Source organism: Canis lupus, chromosome 37, assembly GCF_003254725.2.
Source record: "Canis lupus dingo isolate Sandy chromosome 37, ASM325472v2, whole genome shotgun sequence".
Classification (NCBI taxonomy): domain Eukaryota; kingdom Metazoa; phylum Chordata; class Mammalia; order Carnivora; family Canidae; genus Canis; species Canis lupus.
Window position 1 is genome coordinate 6,193,587 of NC_064279.1, and position 25,137 is coordinate 6,218,723.

Here is a 25,137-nt window from a genome sequence, read left to right on the forward strand (position 1 = left end):
TGCCATTAGTTACTAACAGAAAGGGCATTTATGTGATTTTTATTTTTAGCCAGAGTATCTCCCATGTATGAAACCTTCAGTGGATTTCCCAGATGGAATAAGCTGTTCTCTCCTCATTCCTTGATTGTAGAACATACCAAATTTCATTAAAAATACTTCTTAAAAACCTTGGTGTCTACTCTAGACTGTGAGCTTCTTAAGGACAGAGTTTGAACCTTGTGGCTCCATCATCAAACACAGTGGCTGGCACAGAGTGGAGGCCAATAGGGTGCCTCTTGCTTCAACTAACACACGTTCCGCATACATACACAAGGCAGCATGGCTGTCTTTTATAGAAGACAGCAGAGAACAAGCATCACTCACGAATTTCTTAAAGAAAATGAGACCACACAGCCAAGTCATCTAGGCTCGGAGTCCAGAAAATATTTATGGGTATTTCTATTTGTAGAGGATATTAAAGTCTAATTTAATATGTGGAAATGTTATTTAATATTTTCAGTTATTATTGGACTAATTAAGAATAATAGATCCGTTATCATGGTATTCTGATATGCTAAGTGCATCTTTGATAATCCCCAATTTTGAGAACAACAGCAACAGTAGATGATTATACTGTTATTTGGGAAGAAGTTAGATGCTTTAACAAGAAATATATTTGTTAGAAATAATTAAAGAGATGCATTTTATTTCAAACCTCTTTTGCGTAATAATGTGGAGTATGATAACAAAGTGTCACAAACCAAAATGAAAGCTAACATGGTCTGTTTTTGAAAGAAATGTAACCTTTTATACCAGCTGCTTAGAGAATGCCAGCTCCGAACCTATACAAGTGAAGATGAGGGTTTTTTTTTTTAAAGTATGTTATACTATTTTTCCTTATAATGAAAAAAATACAAACAAGTAAAAATAGTTTGCAAAATTAAATATATACTTATATTCATGATCAGTAAGTACAAGCTAACATTTCCAATTAAAACTTTTTTCTCTTCCTTTTTTTCTGGTCCAATTATAGTACACAGTTAATCTTTTTTTAATCTCCAGATTTCTGTAACCTTTTGGCGGGAACATTTCCCCATGCTATAGTACCTGCCTTTAATTCAGGAATGCAACATGAGTGGTATTTCTCTTGAGGGTCTCAATAGTAAACATAGCTTAACCAACAGGAGAGCAATTAGTTCTTATAAACCACCTGTGAAAACCATGCATGTGACCCTATAAAATACAAGATTGCCAACATCCCATAATAGGAATTCCATGGCTACTTATAATTCTCAAAGAGGTGTTTGGGCAACGCCTGTAAAACCACAGGCTGGCAAACCAAATCTTAATCCAATGCTTTTATTATCCATGATTTAACGTCAACCTATTAGAGAACTCACTCAGATTAGTTATGGCCATAAGTCAAGAAATAAACAACGATGTGGAGTAACCCCAGAAGCAATAAAAATGAACAACCTCTGATAAAACTAAGCAGAAATCACATCAGTGATAGCATGCAGTTGCTGAGATACCATAGAAAAATTGTTTCTTAATATTGATAAGAAAATTATGCATCAGTGAAAATGCAGGCTTAGAAATATAGTACTGAGAGTTTCAATTTGTGATGTCTTTACTGATGAGGGAAAAATGGAATTCTTATTACTAAAGAGAGCTGATCTCTTGGGTGTCGCTGATGGCTCTCTAAATGAGCTTAGTGTTTAATGATGCTGTACAAATAAAAAGCAGTGGGGGAAATACGAAATATCTGTATTAAATGCCATCCTGTAAAGTATTTGATGGATGGAAAAAGTCTAATGCATTTTAAATAAATGCATATCATACTATCACATATAGTGAGTCTTAAAAAATTATTACTTAGATGCACAGTCCTTGTAGTGGTAGACATGGCACTGTGAAGGAAGTCGGATTTAGAAGCTATTTCCTATTATACTTGTCAAGTGATGGAGTTGCCATTAGTCACGTTGTAATGTCCCTTCAACTTTGGTACATTCAGTGCAAAATATTTCGGGGAATTTTTTTTTTTGTACCTTTATAAAAATAAAAGGCCCTTTTGTTCCCTTGAGAGTGCTGTAAAAGGATACATACTAGCATGATGCCCGAGTAAGCATGGAACATGAAAATGGAACAGGTGATACATACAGTATGACAGGTAGGTTCTTATATACATCTTAAGGAACAGAAATATAATGAACCTATGAAAAATAAACAGAACTCACTGTGTATTTTTCCTGATATGCTGTGATTAATTGCTAGTTATTTTTAAATTGTTCTCATGCATTATAAAGCATAAAATCTGTCATTAGTTATTCATTGTATAACAGTTTGTCTTCAGCCATAATTACACACATACCACTTTGCATATACATTGTCACAGACCACCTTATTGCAAATCTTTAAAGTTACCTCATGTTGACTTGGTTTCATTTTCACTTGTGTCCCATGAAAGCTGAAACCTATGGTGCACACCATGCAGGCACTCATAAGCAAGAAAATGAATATTCTGCTATAACTTAGGGCTTAAATGAATGTACTTTCAGGAAATACATTTGTTTTTATTATATTATTTAACTTGCGCTAATTTGGAGATTGGGCCAAGTGCTGCCAGTTTGGCTTGATCCACGTTCAATGGTAAGTTTCAAGATTCTCCTGAGTCCCTAAAAGTTACAATGAAGCTGATCGTGTACAGGTTCATCTTTGTCTTGGAACATAACACAAATGGAAAAAAGTTTGGCAGTCAACAACTGTTGATTGAAAGACTGTTGGGTTGTTCCCTGGGCATCAAGCTCACCCAAATCCTTCCAAGAGGACTCATCACCACTATCCATCCGGTCCCCAAATGTGACGGAGCATGTGTTCCTGGAAAATCAGAGCATTCAGCTTTACTCTACTGGAAGCAAACTCTTGAAACTTCCAATGTTCAGCCATTCTTCTAGAGCACAGCTTCCAAAATTGCCTGTCCGTACAGAGCCCGACATCGCTTTTTCAGGTCACTCAAGTCCAAAGGTGCTGGTCTCTTCAACTGCTGTCAAGAGTTTTTCATAAAGCATGGAGAAGGATGGGTATGGGGGGAGATCCAGACGGTTAAAACAAGTGTGAGCTCTGTAAACAGAAGCAGCAGTACATAGATTAGAACACTTTGCGTGACAAGGAGATTGGTGTGTGTGTGTGTGTGTGTGTGTTCATGTTTGTCCTTCATATTCAGATTGGCTTGTTGCCAATTTTCACACTTTTTTCAGAGAAACTTTGAAAATGTTTGAATTTCTAAAGAGAAATAGGAGATTTAAAAAATATTTTCTTTATGTTTTCACCACCATTTAAAATCCACGTTACATACACATTACTATTTGTTTAGTTGTCTAAGAATTGGAAAGACAAGCCTGGTTTTTTTGCATGTCTTTTGATGTTAGATTCTTTGTAAAGTTTTTATTTGAATTCCAGTTAGCTAACATACAGTGTAATATTAGTTTCAGGTGTACAATTTAGTGATTCAACACGTTACGTAGACATGAATAGAAGTTTTTGCAAAGTAATTCATTTTCAGAGATCGCATTTGTGTCGATGTCCCAGAAAATCTACAGTTTTATATCTTTTTTTGCGTTTTGTCACGCAGGAAAGAGCACTGAGTATCTCTGAAGACCTACCTCCTGGCTTAGAATCTCAGGGAAATTCCCTGGCTGGATTTTCCTGTCGAGGTCAGTAGACCATTGTTACTTCTTTCAGTCCTGTGCTATAATCTGTTTTCTCCTAACTCACAGCACAAAATCATGGCCATTTAAATCATTACATTAAGTATTCTTTTTTAGAAATAGCTCCCCTTTGCCAAGATAGGAAAAAAAATATGCTTTCCTGTTATTTGCACCTGAATCACAATAAGAAATAGACAGTCTCCAAAATAGTACATCTTATCAAGAAACAAATCTGCACTTTTGACATGGAATAGGAAGCATTTTATTCTGAATGTACAACAGCTTGTTTGTGAAAGCTAACAACTTTGACTTAAAAAAAAAATGCTCCTGGATTAATGTGGAATTTTAGGAGCTAAAATTATTGATGGGCTATTTTCACAAAGTCACATGTTTAAATTTTCATTCTTATAAATCACTCTAACACTTAGGAAGTAAGTATAATTATATTCCTACGTGCAGTACAGTGCAATGGAAAGATCAGAAGTTTGGAGTTGGACAGACCTGGCTGTGAATTATAGCTCTACCAACAAGCTGTGTGATTTGAAGTTATTAAAACTCTCTGAGACTCTATTTTCTCACCTATAAAATGAGAATCATATCATTTTTCTCAGGATACAATGATTAAATCAAATAATAAAAGCATTTTTTTAAAATCATGCTTAATATAATGCCTGGCTCACACTCTTTGACCTATTAATAAGAGATGTGTTATTAGCAACATTTCATTACCATTAAAACGACAATCATGACTCATGGAAATAATGAAAAAACAAAGACATAATAAAGCAGGTGTGTAGCCACATGCCTTATTACGCCAGGAATGCAAAGGGGCTCAATTATAAGAATATCAGTTTTAGGACACAGATAGTACTGGCTCAGAGTCTGTGACTCTTGTCATTACGAATGCTAGGATATGTCAACTAATTAGTCTTTGCAGCCAACTACATTTCTTTTAAAGATTATTTATTTATTTACTCATGAGAGACACAGAAAGAGAGGCAGAGACATAGGCAGAGGGAGAAGCAGGCTCTTCGGGGGGAACCTGACCTGGGACTCGATCAGGGACCCCGGGGTCATGTCCTGGGCCCAAGGCAGACGTTCAATGGCTGAGCCCCCCAGGTGTCCCAGCCAAGCACATTTTTAACAGAATAAATTATTTCAGAATTGCATTTAATATAATTCTTGTTATATCTTCCTTGCACTGGAACATCAACTTGGAAGCCTCAAGAAAGAGGTTTAACTTTTTTACAACTTGAACTGGCATACTAGAAGACAGCCCTAGGAATGATTTAAAATCCATCTTCAGTATGGAATTTTTAAATGAAGTATAGAATGATTAAATACAGTACAGAATTATAAAATGAAGACTTTATCCCTGTTCTATGGAAACAGGAAGAAGCAGACAAGTAAAATATGTTTTGAATATAATTATTCGCCAGACTTTGTGTGCTGGATACATAATACTCATTATCCTATTAGACTAAACAATGATACTCCTTTAAATGATATTTAAAATTTTTCAATTCTTTGGTTACCAACATAGCTGAGCATCTTTCCTCAAGTCAGCTTGCTTGTAACATTTCCTATTTTGTGATCTCTGTGTTCATCTCCTTGGCCTGTTTATCTTTGCAAGTTTTTTTTTCATTGTGATAAAATATACATCACATAAAATTGATATTAGCCATTTTTAAGCGCACAGTTCTGTAGCAGTATGTACACTGACAGCGTTTTGCAGCCATCACTACCGGCCATCTCTGAAACATGTAAATCTTTCCAAACTGAAACTCTGTACCCATTGAACACTAACTCCCATCCTCTCCCATCCCTGCAGCCACAATTCTATTTTCTATGAATTTGACTACAGTAGGTACCTTATGTATGTGGAATCATACAATATTTGTCCTTAGTGACTAGCTTATTTTACCTAGCATAATGTTTGCCAGGTCCGTGTTATAACATGGGGCAGAACTTTCTTTCTTTTTAAGGTTGAATAATATTCCTCTGTAGGTACACACCACATCTTGTTAATCCATTCATCCATCGATGAACCTGGGTTGCGTCCATCTTTTGGCTACTATGAAAAATCTCTTCTGTACATTGGTGCACAAATAGCCGCTTAAATCCCTGCTTTCGGTTCCTTTGTGTATACTCCCAGAGGTGGAAATGCTGGATAATATAGCAATTCTAATGTAAACCTTTTAAGAAGCTGCCATACTGTTTTCCATAGTAGCCATGACATTCTACATTCCTATGAGCAGTGCATAAGGATTCCAATTTGTCTACATCCTCATCGATACTTTAGTATTATTATTATTGCCGTCCTAGGAGTGTGAAGTCCATTTGTCATTTCGAGCTTCAAGATTTCTTATTGATTTGTATACATAGAGATCAACTCTTGCATTATCTCCTACTGATTTCAGCCTCTTCACTTTTTTATTTAGTTATGCATTTTGTTTATAGAGCAAAATTAATCTGATACATTGTCATTCTGTCTTCAGTGTGTTGACAAGAAATGTGTTGAAAAGGTGACTGCTGGGATGCCTGGGTGGCTCAGTGGTTTAGCGTCTGTCTTTGGCTCAGGTCATGATCCTGGAGTCCCAGGATAGACTCCTGCATTGGGCTGCCCTCGAGGAACCTGCCTCTCCCTCTGCCTGTGTCTCTCTCTACGTCTCTCATGAATAAATAAATAAGATCTTAAAAAAAGAAAAAAGAAAAAGAAAAGGTGATTGCTATTGCTTACAGTTAGAGGTTTTCTTGTCTATGCTTTTCATGGTAGTGTTGTAGGTCAATTTTGGGGACAATTCTTAAAAGAGTAACTTGGCGTAATTTTGAATAGATACGAGTGAACTTATTTTCATGAACTGAGCCATATTGGGTGAACTGGGAAATAAAGATAATTCAGGATGACCCATTCTCTAGATAAGCAATAATCCCTAATTAATGTTTTAGTTGCTTAGGACAGGACTGTAGGTGCAATTTACCAATCACACCCTCGTTAAGCCTGTTCCTTCCCTCTTGACAACCAAATACTTTCCCTTAACTGAAGGCTGGTTTTAACTAATTCAGAATGAACAAGATGGTCACATACATGGGAAGGAGAAGTCATTCAATGTTTCAAGCCCTCAATCAAGTCCTTGTACGTACTTAGTTGCATGATTTTAATTCATGGTGGTTTTGTGGTAGGCAAAATTCTATGATGACCCATTATCTAAGATGACCCATGCCTTGTATAACCCCCCATCTTTTGAGTGTGAGGGGGACCTGTGACTGCCTCATAACCCATGGAGTATGGCAAAGGTGAACGTATATTTCAGAAGTAATTAAAGCTTATCTGTGGATTTTAAGTTAAATTAAAAGGGTGAGTATCCTGAATTGGCCTGACTTAATTAGGTGAGACCATTGTAAAAGTATCGGGGAGGTCAGAGACTCACTCTGTCGCTGAATTTAACCTTCCGTGGATTCTATAGCTACAACTCTGCCAACATCCTGAAAGACCTTGGAAGGAGGTCCTTCACCAGTTGAGCCTCCAGATGAGAATACTTTCTCCAGATGAGAATCAGTCCAGCTGATACCCTGATTTCAGCCTTGTGAGATGCTAAGCAAAAGACCCAGCTTAAGCCATGCGTGGACTCCTGAGCCACAGAAACAGCGATGTAACTGTGTGTTGTTTTAAGCTACTAAGTTGGTGGTAATTTGTTATGCAACAACAGAAGATCACTGGAGGTCTCAAGGTAGTAGAACAGTCCAAGAAAAGGAGGTACATGTGATGAATGTAATAGAATAGAACCACCCAGGCAAGGACAGGTAGTGGACACAGCTGGGAGCAAACAGCTGTCCTGTCATTCTCCCAGGCTTCTGAGCAGAGAAACAGGAGCTCTGCATGTCTCTCCGCAGTTTGTGTTGTACCTTTGGAGAAACTATAGTATCTTACCCAGTAAATCCATATGCCTGAGTACTCTTTTCTCTAAAGACTCAGATCTCAACACCCAGGGAAGGACTGGACTACCGTTTTTGATCCTCTTCAGTCATAAGACACAATCACCATTACTGATCCATAATCTAAGATGATCACTGCTTCCTAAGTTATATCTAGTTGTAAAACCTATAGTTACTGTAATCGACCTCTTCCTCTGAATAAACTGAAGAGCCTCTCTAGAAAATGTTTCATGAGGATGGGAAAGAATATATTGTGGAGAGGGAAACTGCAGAAAGATTAAGTGGTTTTCCCAAGGTCAAAGTTGAGTCAGTGGCCAAATCAAAAATAGGACCCCAGCCTAGGGGAAGTCCAACATTAAACCGAAAGTAGGAAGACTAATAATGCTCATTGGCTCTGTTCTTTCAGTTCTTTTTGGAAGTCTGAGTGTTAGTTTCATCCTACCGCTAACTGAACTGCTAGCCCTAAAATCCTACTAGATTACATATATTTTGAGGACAAGGATTAGCAAAATAAAGCTTCAAATATTTTTTTAAATGAATGACTCAATCACAACATGCAGTAGGCTCTGGGGAAAACAGTCCGGATTAGGTCAGTCCAGAAAACCCTGGGAGATACCGGGGGATTTTTAGGCTTAGCTCAAACCATTCAGTTTTATCAGAGAAACTCTGAGGGACACACTGGATGCATCAGAATCATCCTTGAAGCTTGTTTACAATGGAGATTTTTGACTGTACCCCCTGAGATTCTAATTCAGAAATTTGAGGGTGGGCCTTGGGATCTGTATTTTAACAACCACTCTAAGTTGAGTCCGATGCAGGTGGTCTCCACTATTGGAGACATCAAGCGGCTCAGAAAGAAGATATCTACATTGGCTATCTACAGCATTTTTATGCTTGCAAAAATTTCAAAACTCCTTATAAACAAGACAGCATTGCTAGTAAGGAAATTGAGGAATCGTGTGGTTAAATAAGTTGCCCAATATTTACCATCAACCTGTAGTATGAGCCAAGAACAGGGGGAAAAAAAAAGCAAAACAAAACACAATCCTCTGAGGCTTTTCACACCCCCTCTCCCACCCCATTCCATGTCCTAAGAAAACTCTAGCAGAAAATAACAGGAGGGCCCTTGGACTATGTTGATATTGGCAGCAAAAGCACATCCAGTTATTCAGTCTCAATAAAAGGACATTTTTCAAATCTTTCAAAGCCAACTACACTAAGGCTATAATGAGTTTACCTCATTTTAATCTTTGCAGCCAGAACCACTCAAGGAGGGCAGGTCTGAACCCATCTTTGGGAAAGCATGCTGGCACCAATAAAAAGAAAATTTAAAGCCCTCCAGACATCTGGTCTGACTTAATCTCTTGGTGCTTTTTGTATTCTTTAAATGTTAACCAGGAAGTCGCATGCTTACCCTCTTTTCTTTCCTATGCATAGTCAAGTCAATTAGCCAAATCCAGTGAGCCAGAAATATCACAATTACATCTAAATTTTCACCATCAGTTAATTGATTAGGGAATTTCTCTCTGTGTGTACTTACTTATTCATTTATTCCCTATTTTCCCAGAACTGATTTTGGTAACTTATAAGGACTCAAAATATGAGACAAATAAGAAATTATAATTAGAGTTTTAAAATAAGAGAGAAAACAAGGGACAGCGAGAAAGGGAGAGCGAGGAGAAAACCATGAACCTCATTTTATCCAGTAGATGTAGTCCTAGAAATAAAATGTATTTGAATCTAATAAATGCTTTTTATTTGCACTATGATTTAGAAAGCACGTTATTAATACTCTCTTTCTTCAGTTGGCAGTGATGACTAATCCTTTAGGTTTCAGTTTTCTGACTCCTATTCCCACCTCTTCATCAAGTAATTTATAAATAAAAAACAAATACAAGCATTCTGTAAAATTCCTAAGGAATCTTAGAACAGATCTCTTTTGAATGTCAAGATTTCTTTGGGGAAAAGTGAGTAGTCCTGACCTAAATTACCTGTCAAATCCACACTTTGCCTATGTGAGAGTGTCCACAAGCCCATCCTTAAGGGAATCAGTGTGGCGGCAGTTGTAGTTGTTGGGGCTGGAGGCAGGAGGGGGCAAGGGGGCAGGGCCAGAGTTGGCTTGGAGCTGGCCTGTGAAGTAGGCAAAGGGGGGCTTCCTCTGGGCTCTCAGGGCCTCTAATTTAGAGTCCAATGACTCCTCAGGCAGCATCTAAGCCTGTTCACCTTGTTAGACCCTCTTTTCCTATTTCTCCCTTTGAAGATGCCATATTGTGAAAAATTGTCTTTCCCATACAAAGTGCCCTGATGAAAAAAAATCAATTTTTCAATTTGCACAGCGTTTCATTTATTCCTTCCTTCAATGAGTGAATACTTACTGAGCTCCTATTGCATGCCAGGCACTGAGCTGTCCCCTGGTAGACGAGGGAGAAAAACCCACGAGGAAAGTTTACACTCCGGCAGCAAAGTATGCAAGCAAATGGGGCCCCCTAAAGCTTGCGCAGTCTGCTGGGGTGGGTATCTGGCTGGGGTGGGTAGGCACTGAAATCCAGCCTACCTCTGGCTCTGCTCACCAAACCACCAGCCCTAACTCAGGGCTGCATTTCTCCACAAGACTGCAAGAAAGCTTTGTCTAGTGAATCCAAAAGATCCATATGAGCCATTAGTGGCCCTGCACACAAACAGTTTTAATACACTGAGTTAAAAGTCTGCTCAGCAGAGGCAGGAAAGGCTTTAAGTGGACACTATTTGTGTCAAGCCTCAAAGGATTTATAAGTGTGTAGGGGTTTTCTGGATAAACAACCAGGAGAAGGATGTTTCTAGCAGACTGCCCGGAAGTATGGGGAAACATTGCATCATCAGGAAACTTGAGAAGTAAAAGTGCTTGAGTGACAGTAGCCGAGACTGGACCATAAGCCAGTTGAGAAGGCACGACCACATCAGGAAGTGAGGTGTGTTCATGCAAAGACTTTTTCCATTTATTCCATAGATGAAAAAGGTAGCCAGTGACTAGGCGTAGGGAGTCGGATGGCAGAGGTACCATTAAACAAAGCAGGGAATCCAGGGTAGGGGGTAGATGATGAATTCAGAGCTTGTAATCAGCATGAGAAAGTCAAAGTCACCAATCACACAGAATGATAAAATTCAATTAAAGTAATCCAGCGATTATTGTTAGCCTAGATAGATTCAGAGACACAAATAAAGGTAAAACTGCCACTAGGACTTTTTTTTTTAAAAAGATTTTATTTATCCATTTGAGAGAGAGCAAGAGCTGGGGTGGGGGTGTGCAGAGGGAGAGGGAGAAGCAGATTCCCCACTGAGCAGGGAGCCAGTGCAGGTCGATCCCAGGACCCTGGGATCATGATGTAAACCAAGAGTGGGATGCTTAACCAACTGAGCCACCCAGGTGCCCCCCATTAGGATTTTTTAAAATAGTCATATTTTCTCTAATATCACCATTCGTATCTTCTTAGACCATGAGATTTAAAGCAGGAGCTCCTGCTAAGACTAGTTTACAGACATTTGCGTGACTCATGGTGGCACAAGAATAATTCCTGATCCTCACCGGGTATTTAATAAATGTAGATCAAGGGAAGGGAATTCTGGCCTTTACTAACCCCACTACTCATCTGTCATATGCCATTTGGCGGCCATAGATGTCAGCTCTAAAAGCTAGATATTAGGAACACTAGTAATGATGGTGGATCTATTGAATGATGTGTTAGGTCTCATTTTAAGCACCTGGCATGTATTATCTCAGTTCATTCTCAAGGCAATTTCATAATGTAATCACTCGTATTTATTTCAATTGCTTAGATGAGGGTACGGAGATACAAAGGTGATTTTGGTATATCTTGTCTGGGGTGGTCGGTCCACAGGCATACCCCAAGTTTAAGAATTCACTAAGAACAATATTCATGGAGTACAAATTACGTGCCAGGACTCAGCACTAGGGCAAAGCCACATTCAATTCCAACAAAGCCTCTGTTCTCACAGGCTTATATCCTAGAAGGAGAGATAGATAATCAATAAGTAAACCAATAATTAAGCATAATGATTAAACTGGGGTAAGTCTAGGAAGGAAATAAGGTGTAACAGAGTGACAGACGCAGAGGGAGAAGTAACATGGAGGGAGTTTGTGAGGAGAACAAGAATTTCTTGGCATTTTTTAATAAAATCTTTTCATAAGAATAAAAAGCAGAGTTTTAAAAGTGAAAATAATTTTTTTTTTAAAGTTCCAGCCCACTAGAAAAACTACCTCCCTGAAGCAGCCATTTCAGAGTTAATTCTTGCTTATTTCTTAATTTGGGTCAGCATTTCATTGATAATAATCTCCAGACACAGTCATTTTCAGAAAGTTTCTCCTCTCCGACAAAGCCACTATTCCCCCATCATTACTGCAGCTGTCTAAACTCCTCAGGCCCGTCATCCTACTTGGCAAGAACCCTCAGAGATGAACATATTAACTCCACACCATGCTGGGAGAGAGCACTTGCCCTGCATTTTCTAGGCTGGCATGTTAGCATCCTGTTTGCCGGAATGTTTAAGAGCAACTGCCAAAAAGTGAATGGACTGTCTCATTAGTCCATCAGAGCACTGGGGGATAGGAAAGCTACAGAAATTCAAACTACAGACCTAACTACCGAGCACAAAGCAGAGGAAGCGCAGTAATGTGTTCAGGCTATAAGCCTTGGCAGAGACACCCGTCTGCCTCCATCATTATTTATCATCTGGGTCTCCAGTTACTTCGCTACCACAAGAGAGAAAAAAGAGCCATGGATTCAACTTGTACTGGCTTCAGAGACAACCCTATATACTTTAATACACTTCTTGGCCCACAATGTGAGTAGTCCTACCACAAAGGGAGGCTAGGAAATCTGAGAAAATAAGACCCACATTCGCTTGCTTGAAAGGCTGAAAGGCCCTCAATCATCCATGACCAGAGAGAACAGTATGCCCTTCTGTTGGCCAGAAGTGCCCACCCTCATCTTGTACAGACACTTGCAACTCTCCAGGGTACAGCCTTTCATGCCTGACAGGAGGTGATGCCAGACTTCTCAGAGAATACATTTATTAAGTTAAGAAGGACATCCATCCATTTTGGTACCAGTCTGTTCAATGTCATATTTTACATGTGAAACATTGTCTCATTAATAAGAAAAAGAAATACATCGGGAATGGCCAGCATGAGACCGACCAGCTAGCTCTTCAGGTCTGCAACTTAAAACCAATCAGGACACAGCACGAAAAATGGCTTCGGTGTATCTGACTTGATGGTAGATGAAATGGCCTCAATCATATAAAACAATCTCTTCAGACTAGAGCTGATCTCGCAGATCTGTTTTACACTGAAGTACACCCCACATTTCATAAAGGATGATGACAATGTTATCAGCAAAGAAATCACTTGTGATAAAACCATATGGTCATGCATTGAAGTTCTTCTTTTTATGTTTTTCCTCCAAATGTATGCCTTTTGTGGAGCACATTCTCATAGTTATAGCAGTCGGGTGGCTTATAGAAGATTCAAGATCCAAGGTCAGAAAGAACATAGAGGAGCTACTATCTCTAAGGACTCCCATACATATTACTCACTCATTTGTCACACACTCTTTGAGCATGGCACTATTAGTCCTCTTCTTCAGAGAAGGATCTGGCCTCTTGCTTAGGAGCAGATAGCCAGCATATCACAGAGCTTAGATCTGCACCCATGCCTCTCCACTAGAAAAGCTGATGGTAAAGAAGACTAGCCAAATAGCTGTTTCTCCCTGTCAGATCTAAAAAGTTAGGGCTTGTTACAGACAAGATAAGAAAATAGTCTGCTTGTCTGGTGTGCTTTGTATCATCTCTATTTATGCTTTTTTACAATCTGGGTAAAACTAGGAATCTAGAGCCAACCTTAGGTCATGATGAAGAAAGGAAGAAACAATGCCTGTTGCCCAACTGTGTGTATGCAACGATACTAAAGAACATCATCATTTATAATGAGTCAGCACATGAACTTCCTGGAGCCCTCAGGGGAAAGCAGAAAAATGAATCCAGCCCGACCCTCAAGATTTTAAACAACCTGTCGGTGTCACTTCTTGCTCAAACCTAATATACTACCTTTTCTCTCTGGCCTTTTGCACATCAAATGATCTTCCGGGTTCCAGAATTAGCTGGTGGCAGGGCAGGACTAGAACCCAGGTCTTCTAACTCCCCACTCTGTGCTCTTACCAATACACTACTGCCTGACATTTGTCAGCCACTCCTAACTGGATGCTTACTCAAAGCCAGGGTCAGCAGTGAATGCTTTACATGAATGATTTCATTTAATCTTCAGAATTAGCAACCTACAAGGTAAATAAGGAAACAGAAGTTCAGGAAGATGAAGCAACTTCTCCAAGAGCCCACTGTGAGTAAGCAACAGAACTGGGATACGGCCCAGTGTCTCCGAAGCTAGGCTTCGTGTCTACATCAAATCACTTTTCTCTGCTCATTAAGTTTGGTGAAAATTGCAGGGTTCAAATGTCAACAACTGATATATCTGCTTATTGTGACAGTTTATTCCATCTACTTTACAAAAATAAATGTTTAGTGAAACTGATTTCAAGAGAAATGTGACACAATTAATCTTCCCTTTCCTGCCTCCTTGACACTGATTCTTGAGTTTTTCAGAATGGTAAAAAGCCTTTATCAGAGAGTGTGAATCTGCTTTTGAGATATAATTATGTGTTGGGGGTGGGGGGTGATTCAGGAGTAAGTAAAACACTTCTTTAAATAATGAAATTACAGTCCCAAATCTGGAACATCAGGTATGCCAGGCAATATCTGGGTGTTTGGATGTAGTGCCTCTGTTTCCAGATTGAGATACACCCGAGGTGGTTGGGGTGGCTCAGGCCAGCCCTGAGTTTCAGTGTTCATCACCGTCTGTATCTGTATTTTCAGTACTTCTCTTTTCATGTGTTAAGACTTAGAACATAACTCTTAAGAAACGTCTTGCGATCACTAAGAAGTAAGACTTGTTAATAGGTTTCTCAAAGTCACTTGCACTTAAAAAAAAAAACAAAAACCTCAGGATGACATCTTGAGGGGTACCTAATCCCACTTGAGAAGATCATTTAACCTCCTCAGATTGCAGTTGTATTATTAATAAAATGAGAGGCAATCTGAAGCTTTCTTTTTACCTAAAAAATACAGTACTATTACTGCTGATTAAAGAAGTTTCAAAACCAACTCTTCTCCATTCTTTTTATTTGTTCCATCCTTTTCTTTTGTTTCAATTCTAGTTATTGCCATTCAACCTCAAACACTTTTATTCACAACTATTACCTTGTAGGCACTTACATATCTACAAGTAGTAGCAAAGCAATTTTTTGTTACTCCAGGGAAATGCATCATCTTATTATGAATCAGGAGAATGCAATGCAGAGAGCATTCACATGGAATTAAGGCATGTACAATCTAAGCTAAGGAGGCATAGAGTGCATTAACATGATTTAATATTATTTAGAAACCACAATGGCAGCTTTTAGGGAAGGGAATCTAAGTAGTTATTAATATAAACTCAAAATGAGAGCTTCTGGGAACATCTAAATTTTCGAGTCATAATCACAAGAAACCACAGCATGACGACCAACATTGTTTTACTAAAGCTAACAAATGCTTTGGTTATGATGCATATTTTTACTTCAAGAGAAGATATTTGCAAATGATGTATCTGATAAAGGGTTAATAGCCAGAGTATAGAGAGAACTTATACAACTCAACACCACAAAACACAAATAACTCAATTAAAAATAAACCGAAGACCTGCATAGTTATTTTTCCAAAGAGGATGACCAACAGACACATGAAAAGGTGCTCAACATCACTCATCATCAGGGATATGCAAATCAAAACTACAATGTGATACACATTACACCTGTCAGGATGGCTAAAATAAAAAAGACAAGAAGTAATAAGTGTTGACAAGGATTAGGGGAAGAAGGAACCCTTGTGTATTATTGGTGGGGATTCAAACTGGTGCAGTCACTATGGAAAACAGTATCAAGGTTCCTCGAAGAATTAAAAATAGAAATACGGGATCCCTGGGTGGTGCAGTGGTTTAGCGCCTGCCTTTGGCCCAGGGCGCGATCCTGGAGACCCGGGATTGAATCCCACGTCAGGCTCCCGGTGCATGGAGCCTGCTTCTCCCTCTGCCTGTGTCTGCCTCTCTCTCTCTCTGACTATAATAAATTAATTAATTAATTTAAAAAATTAAAAAAAAATAAATAAAAATAGAAATACTGTGTGATCCAGTAATCCCACTACTGGGTATTTACCCAAAGAAAATGAAAACATTAATTGAAAAGGATACAGGCATCTTGATGTTTACTGCAGATTATTTACAATAGCCAAGATATGGAAGCAATCCATATTGATAGATGACTGGATAAAGAAGAAATGGTGTGCACTCGTGTCGCATGTGCATGCACACATGCACAAATATTATACACCCATGTAAAGGTTGAAGTCCTACTATTCGCAACAACATGGATGAACCTGGAGTGTATTTGTTAAGTGAAGTCAGACAGAGAAAGACAGATACCCTATGATTTCATTTACATGTGTGGAATCTAAAAACCAAAACAAATGAATAAACAAACAAAAAGCAGAAAGAGACTTACAAAGGACAAATTTATGGTTGCCAGAAGGGAGGGGGATTGGAGGACAATCAAAATAGGTGAAGGGGAGTGGGAGATACAGACTTTCAGTTAGGGATAGAATCCGTTATGGGAATAGAAGGCACAGCACTGGGAATACAGTCCATGATACTGTAACTGCGATGTGTCCGGATAGATATTAGCTACACTTGTGAGCACAGCATACCAAACAGACTTGTCAAATCATTATGTTGTACACGTGAAACTAACATAACATCATGTGTCAATTTTACTTTAACAAAAAAAGAAGAAAAAGACAACGCATATATGCACTTTAGGTATGATCAAGAAGATCCTTTGCTCCTCTATTTAGAAAGGTGATCGAAGATAAGTTCATTCTAACACTTTTTTTCCACCCTCCCAAACTTTTAACATAGAAACAGTAATTAACCAATACATACGCAAGTTAAAGTTCTCCCTAGAATACTGGAATGACAGTAAAGAAATGTTTTTCTATTTTACCTGGGAAGAGCAGTGATTTTCCCCCATTTCTCCACGCAGAATCTTCTTGGGCCATTACTCCCTCGGAGAGAAGCAAATCCTTCATAGGGAATGCTGGATGTGCCCGTGACAAACTACCAACCCAAGAAAACAGAAGAACAAGGTGAATTGAAGAGACTAGCTGCCAAGGAACACATGGCATCACTCTCATGCAGGGCTCTTTGGGAAGAGGAGCAGGCTGCGCGCTGGTGGGAAAGCCAGAAGCGAAACTCCATGGGTGCGGAATACCCTAACACAAGGATTCTCTCAAAGACCTGAGAACTCTAAGGGAGGGCAGTGCATTAAAAAGGGGGGTGGATGCAGAGGGTTTGTAGCAGATAAAGCATCCTGCTCAGGAGACTAAACTGGGTATATTTCCCATTAGAAATTAATAAAGTGGGTGTATCAATTAACCGTAGTCCACTTAGCATCAGTACCCACTCAATTTGAGGTGAATATATTTGAGGACCAAATCGTTGAACCAAAGGACCTACGGCTTGGTCTACTCATGAGCCTGGGCCCGAGCATCCAGAAGGCCTACTCGTGTTTGATATTTCTTTGGCTGCAATAAACCAGCAATCGCTGTCTAATTATAAACACTACAAGAAAACAACAAGCTAGTTTTTCCAGTGTCCTTGAACTTCATTGTTATCCCAAGTTCGTGGAAAGTTAGATGGAAGAAGAAAAAGGATTCTTTATCAAAGACGTGGTCACTTCCTAAGGAATTAAAAGCCATCTTTCAATTGCTAGAGACGCTGCTCTGCAGAGTGCCCTGCGACCTCTTACTGAAGGGACAAAAGTGCCCTGAAGGCAGGTGGTTTTTCCTGGGATTCTTGGGCTGGAGTTGGTACTTCCTCAAAATTCTAAAGAAATGCTTGGACTTGGTTGAGGATGTTCTGCATAGTGAGGGAGCCACAGAACCATACAGTCAGAAGTAATAATGTATCCTGAAATAATGTATCCTGCATTTGCAGATAAGCATAGGGTATTTTTACCGAGGACTCAGCCAATGTTAAAAACATGCAATTCCAACAATAATGATATTAATGCATTAAAAAGATTAACTAATGGTATCTTACCTGTAACAACCTTAGTCGTTGTTCATTGTTGAATCTTTCCACTGCAGCCCAGAACCACCGAATTACAATATGATTGTCATGATATCCTATCAAACCAATGAGGAAAGCCCATATTACCTTAATTTTTCTATGTTAGGATGACATGACACCATGACATACCAACAAAAGACCTCCAGACATAAATCATTATCTTGGATTCTTTACAGGTTGTTTATAATTCAAGACTAAGGAATAAGGCCTTAAACATGGTCACATGAGTGTCAAAATTCAAACAAAAACACTAACTGAAACTAGGAGGTCTCTGTTTCCATTTAGTGGTCAGTAAATAAAATAAGGGGAGAAAAGAACGACAAAGTTGTTATTTTAACTATCATTTCTGAAAAAGATAACTGCTGTTACTGGAAATGCTCAACTCTTTTGATCATTCATTTAAGAAATAATTTTCAAGTAGCACTATGCCAAACACTGTAGGAAGCTTGGAGGTAACAGAGGCAGAGAAAACAGACCCTTACAGGGCTTCTGGTAAAGGAGAGACCACTGATCAAGTAATTATACAAATAAATACATAAATGCAAGCTATTTTAAAATTGCATACGATGCTCATATTTTTAAATCAAAGTACTTTTTGTTAATACAAAGGAAAAAGTAATGTTATTTCTTTAATTTCTTCACCTAATAAATCCCATATAATCATTAGCCTAAATGTCACTTCTATTCCATACTTTAGTAGGATTTAATAAAATGTCAGAAGTATCATCCCCGGGGTGGATTAAGGCAGTATTGTAGGTTTAAAAATCTTTCAGTGAAGAAAATTTGGGTTCAGAGAAAAGGCTGATGAAGATAAAGGTATGCTTAGTGATCTGAACCAATTAACTGACATGTGTAATGTGCATAAAGCTACTCTAATCTAAGTCAGCAGAATTAAGTCAAAGGTAGAAGGTGGGTATAAAAACTACCTTAATTTGAATTTTTGCTCCCATGTTTCAGTGGTTGTAGAATTTAGGGGGAATTTTGTGTTACTGTCTACCATTTGACCACTGATGCCTAGTGCCCTTTGGACAAGAAATGGATCCAAGGGAAGGGTAAATATAATTATACTGGACATGGTGATGTATAGAGTCCATGTCCATTTGGCAGAGACTATCTATAAAATAAGTACATTGGCTCTTTGCAGCTTTTCTGACCTTATGAATTGGCCCCTTTCTGTTTCTCCTTTGCTGTTTGTGCCAAACCTTCTGGAGGAGGTGAGCAGAAAATGTCCCTCCATATTCTCTATGAACAGCTGCCTTATGAGCATATGGCAAGTGGCAGCAGAGCCGCCTCTTCATTCAGTGCCAATGAGTCGGGTCAGCAAACAGCTGCGAATCTCACTCATTCCCCTCCCTCCCCACCTGGAGCACTTTCTTCCTAAGGATTTCACTTGGCAAGATTTACAATAACCATGGAAACAGGGACTTGATTAGACATATGCAGTGAATAAAAGTTTATAGTATATAAATACAAAAATGGCTGATTTGATTAATGACACTGCTATTAGAACCTCCTGGTGGGGAAGAGCTAATGATATTTATGGTAAGATGTAAGCTGTGTAGCTTGCTGGCGAAATTGCGTGCTAGTCAGTAAAGAGTTTGGTTAACAAAGTCATAGTGACCAAGGCTGTATATGGATTATACATGGGGCCAGTCGGAAAATACACATTGCAGCAATTGGGTTCAGAAACAGCAGCAAGAAAGACTGCAATTTAATACTGCCTTTCAGAAAAAAATGGGCGAGCGAGGCCAGCCTACGGCAACAGCAATGAGCTAGAAGAGCCAAGAGCAGGCAAGATCAAAAGCAATTTAGTAAATGTTAAGGTATTTTTTTTCTCCATACTTAAAAAAAACAAGTTTTAAGATCTCTGTTTTCATTTACGGATCAGCTCTCAGTTTATCCTGCTAAGTGATTAATGCAGCGACTTCAAGTTTGTGTTTTCCACTCCCCAGTTCAGAACTACTGCTAACCTTTCACATTCTGAGTTCGCTTCAAAACCAAAGACCACTGCCATTTGTCATGACTTTTTGAAAACGATCCCACTGCCATAAATTTCTGAAAATGTATCCTTTCTTTGCTTAAAATTATGAAATAAAACTTAACTCTGGGTCATCGGGTCCCTTTCAAAGTGTATTGACTCAGCAATCAGATTTCAACGGCTTCAGGCCCAATTACCAATTGAAAATGTAGAGTGATCTACAGACATGCCACTTGTAAAGCTTCCCATGAGGTGAACTGCCATAGAATCCAGGTCTTAACTAATCTACAGTAGTTTCCTTTTCAGTTGAACTTAATGCTTCAACGTGGAAGGGCCTGTTCAATAAACTTTTTGCATTCTGAGAACCATGTCTTATTCCATCTATGTGTTTCAACTGTGAATTATAGCTGGAAGTAGTTCAGTGAAATGTAGAAAAACTGCGGTTGCTCATCAGGATGCCCAGAGGGTGTGTCAATTTGGGTTTCAGAATGAAGGCAGAAGTGGAGTTTGACCAGCTGGATGTGAGCTCCCTATGGCGCTTCACGAATAACTCTATAAAACAATTAATTAGTGTTCCTACGAACACATTTCGTCACCAACAATTAAGGAGTTATGACATCCTTAGATGGGGGTGTAAACAGTCCTTCCTCCACTTGAGAGATGAGGTAACTAGGAAAAGAAGGGAATGTACCTTGCCCAAGGTCTCAGAGGAGACTGCAGCAGACCTATGATTAGAATACAAAGTGCGTTGCCTGTCCTGGATTCAGACACTGGCATGCTAACCACGTGCTTCCCCTTAGAATCACACTTAAAGTCCAGCCATCTCTAAACTACATTTCACCTCCTCTATATTCTGTGTTGTTTCTCCAGTCACTCAGGTCGATTTCAGCTGTGCCTGCGATGACCAGTTCCAGTTCTCTTGCATCAAAAACAGACACCAGCCTGGCATCCACCACCTGCAGAATAAAAAGAATGCGGGCCATGGCTTATGAATCAGGAGAAATCTCAGCTATAATTAAGTCTCATCAGAAAAGGAGGGCTCAGGGAGGCTTAAGAGTACCATGGAAGTCCTCCATGTAGGCGCTTGGCAAACTGTAAAGCACTCTACAAATGTAAGGTATTTTTAGTACAAGATCCATGAGCTTTTCCTCCACAGAATTTTCATTTTAAAACTGACCCCTGACCTCCAGTTTGTATCTTCTCCTTTAAAAAAGATCTAGTGCTCTAGAGGAAGTCACATGGAGTATTTGTAACAACTCATTTGAACCCTCAGATACAATCATTTCACCTATCAAACATGAGATGTGATTACCCGTATCAAAGCATGAGTAAGATGTATGACTTAAATATTGTTCGTGGTCATTAAGTCATGAAATGCTATGTGAGTTCAGATCATTTTATCTCAGTGATCTCTTATAACAGGGCAGTAAGCTTTTTCTGTGTGTTCCCGAAATATATAAAAAATATATTGGAGAGTTTACATTGAAAAAGCAATAGTAAATACAACAACAACAAAAAAGGGAAATATTGCATATAAAGTGCAGTAAGACGGACAGTGGTATCATAGAGATCAGCCTGTAAAACCCCACTCCTGCTAACTGTCTTTACCTCATAGAAGCCACGCACTAAGCTCTCCGTTTGCTGTACGACGCCCCTCTCAATCCTCCATTTCACCATCCTTTCGATGTACTCCTTCTTGTTCTTCTCTGTGACTGGGATATTGGCACCCCCTGGTTTTAATTCTCGTTCGGTAATCTGAGTTTTTTTTTTTTTAAAAAAAGAAAAAAAAAAAAAGGACTGAACATAAAGCAGCCCTCTTGATGTGATAAGAACACTGCTACCAACTAGCTGCAATCAGCCAGCTACCTGTCTCTGCCCTGGCCCGGGTACATCCCACACGGTGCAGGGGGAGGCACCCCATGGAACCACATGGAGCCCAGGCACACCAATGCTCAGGAATAAATAGGCATTGAGCTGATGTCTGAAAGCCTCAGTGGTTAAACATCTATATATTGCAAGTGCTAAAGGTTAAGGTTTAAATTCTGACTAAACAACTAAGTCTTAAGTAAGTCTTTTAAATGAAAATTAACTGGTTCCAGATTCTGGCTGCTGCTTTGAATGTTGGGCAAAAACATACTTTCACAAATTCCGTTAGGGTTCAGAATCAACTACATATAGGAAGCCAACATTTAAGTAAAGATTTACTTTAATGAAGCAGAATGATATTTAAGTCAATGTTAAATGAGAACTTCTTTTCCAAAACATGAAATTCAGAGGACCAGCCAAATATTAATGTCTAAATAAGAATATTACTTATTAGCCAGTATACAATTTATGAAAGAAATCTTTTAACCAACCCTTCCTCCAACTTTGGAAAAAAAACCAGTATGGTTTCAAACCTTCATCAAAACATTATTTACCTTCTTTCAGCTTCAAAACAATCAATTTCCATTCTTAAATATGAATGAGAGTTAAGTACAGCTGCCAATAAAATAATATTCAACTCTGGGGTAGCATGGATTTTTTTTTAAGATTTTATATATTTAATCATGAGAGACAGAGAGAGAGAGGCAGAGACACAAGCAAACAGAGAAGCAGGCTCCATGCAGGGAGCCCGATGTGGGCCTCGATCCCATGACTCCAGGATCACACTCTAGCCCCAAGGCAGGCGCTCAACTGCTGAGCCACCCAGGCATCCCTAGCATGGACTTTTAAAAGCTACATTTTATACAAGGCAATTCTAGTATCTTATGTGGATATTTTAGTTGGAAATAAAGAAGAAGATTGCTTATAACACACAAATAGTTATATAGCTTATGACACACAGTTACCACAATCTGTAAATTAGAACACCTTAGTCTGCAGTTGGCATTAAAATAATCTCTGTAATCAATATTATTGTAACTGTACACGAACCTGGGCTGAAACCATTCAACAAGCCACAAATAAGTAAGTGTAGGATCTTAGCCACTAAATTAATTCTTTACCAATCAATAGCCTTTAATTACCACATTTAGTCACTGGTGATTCACATACACAGACCTGCCCAAAAACTTCTTCATTCACAGTGAATGTAAGGTCCAAGATGTCATGGATGTCATTGTCTTTCATCCACTGCAGGCTCTGGTGGAACTCTTCGTCAAGGTATTCTAGATCACTCAGGTCACACAGACTAAAATGACAAACAGAAACAAATATGTAGGTATGACTATCAGCAAAATGCCAAAGACACAAGGAAAGATACTAAGATACTAAGAAGACAAGAACAAGATCAACTAAATAGACATTGATTCCTGGAATGCTTTTGGTCAAATTCAGTAACCAAACTCACTAAATAATTCAGAATCTGGTATAAGATTTAACATTTTGGATACATAAAATGCCTTAAATCAGCCAGCCTGTCCTTTCTTTTATAGACACGGAACTGGGGTGCAAAGAATGGCTGCCATTTGTCCAGTCATCCACGATTAATGCCAGAGCAGGAACTGGAACTCAGGTTGACAACTTGAGTCCCATATTCTTTTGGCTATGTTATACTACCTTAAAACATTGTTCTCCTAAACAGAAATATTCTGTATGTTTCTATACTCCACTTTAACTTTGTTATTTTTTTTTTCAAAGACTAGATTCTGTGATCCACATATACATTTCCTTTTGCTTTTCAAGATTTTATTTATTTATTTGATGGAGAGCACAAGCAGGAGGAGCGGCAGGGAGAGGGAGAACCAGGCTCCCCACTGACCAGGGAGCTGGATGCGGGGCTCCATCCCAGGATCCCAGGAACATGATCTGAACTGAAGGCAGATGCTTAACTGGCTGAGCCACCCGGTGCCTCACACCCCCTTTTTCTGTATAGTTCTTATTCTTTCCAAGTTTCTGAAAACAGCTAGACACAGAATCTCTCTATAATTATAATGGTTTTCAGTACTTCTCTCTTCTTTCGTCATGGAGTGAGGTCTACATAAGGTGGAGTTAGTATTATATGGCCCTATTTTAAGGTGGTAACCACTGATTTACTTTAGTTGTTTTGAAATTTCCTCCCATCAGCCTAATTTCAAAGATCATTTTGTTTGGTTCAGTCTAAATATTTATTAGGCATCAAGTATGTGCCAGACATCTTAACAGCTACTTGATAAACAGTTGCTGCCATCAAGGAGCTAATGGTCTAGCTGGGGAGACAGGTAAATTAATATAAGGTGGTGGTGATAGCGTAGGGTGGATAACATTTAAAATCTGCGTATTTTTTTGTGTATGTTACACTCTAATTTAAAAAAAAAACGTAGATACAGGAAGCTCTCACAGCAAGAATGCAGGATGTTTACTTCAACTTGGAGATTCAGGAAAACCATTTTGGAGTAGAAAATATCTACATCAAAATTCAGAGCACTTTAAAAGCTAGAGAGGTAAAGGGGAATAGATGAAAAGGAGGAAAAGGGAAAAAGAAGGAAGGGAGAAGGAGAGACAAACACGAACAGAGCACAAGGGCATAGAATATGCAAAATACTTGAGCATACCACAAGCAGAATGTCCAGAGAAGGCTAGGAAGGCAGGTGGGATGAGGCTTTGAATATCATTTTAAGGAGCTTGGTGCTTCAGAGCTACTGAAAGATTTTAGGACAGGAAATGACAGGATCAGATGTGAGATGTGATTTTAAACTGTTCTCTGGAAGTCACATTACAGAGGATTACTTAAAATGGGGGTAGGGGTGGTTATCATTAGATGGTGGAGACAATTAGTAGACCACTATGGTAATTTGGCCAAAATAAGGTAAAAGTTTTATTTTTAGGACACAGCTATTAAGGGTGGACAGGAGAAGATGAATTTAAGACTTGTTTGGGAGATAAATGCGGGCATTAGTAAATGGTTTTATTGGGGTGGCATAAAGAGAGATATCAAAATAGGGGTGGTAAATGAACTCGTATTGCAAGCCAACTCTGATTAATTGCCAGTCTGAGGGCTGTAAGTTGAAAAAATTCCTCAGGCCACAACAAGTTCAGTGGGAAAAAAGTACCATAAATGATTTGTGAACTACATTCACTACAGTGGAGTTGGAGGGAGGGAAGAGCAGAATATGTGCTGTGTATCTGCCATCTCTGTTTGAGAGTGACTGCCAATTCCTGACTAGTGACCTGAGAATACTTGCACCATGAACTGTGACTAAGCACATGGGAGAAGGTACATATTTAGGTTGAGCAAACGGATGAGTTTAGGGTTAACCATGTTGATTTGTGGATGCCTGTGAGTCGTGCAAGTGGAGACATTCAGC

The 25,137-nt window shown here is 39.0% G+C and overlaps 1 protein-coding gene across 1 annotated transcript in view; it reads right to left on the reverse strand.

The window, feature by feature from the left end:
* Window positions 1-907: 907 nt before the first annotated feature.
* The window catches only part of HECW2 (HECT, C2 and WW domain containing E3 ubiquitin protein ligase 2), a 359,319-nt gene continuing 335,089 nt past the window's right edge, over window positions 908-25,137 (reverse strand). Inside the window, exons 24-29 of the mRNA XM_049106445.1 lie at window positions 22,913-23,042; window positions 21,479-21,625; window positions 20,712-20,826; window positions 17,863-17,948; window positions 16,766-16,878; window positions 908-3,099 (exon numbers count right to left, since the gene is read on the reverse strand). Coding sequence (XP_048962402.1) covers window positions 2,988-3,099; window positions 16,766-16,878; window positions 17,863-17,948; window positions 20,712-20,826; window positions 21,479-21,625; window positions 22,913-23,042 — 703 coding nt within the window. The 3' untranslated portion in view covers window positions 908-2,987. The remainder of the gene's footprint in view (window positions 3,100-16,765; window positions 16,879-17,862; window positions 17,949-20,711; window positions 20,827-21,478; window positions 21,626-22,912; window positions 23,043-25,137) is intronic.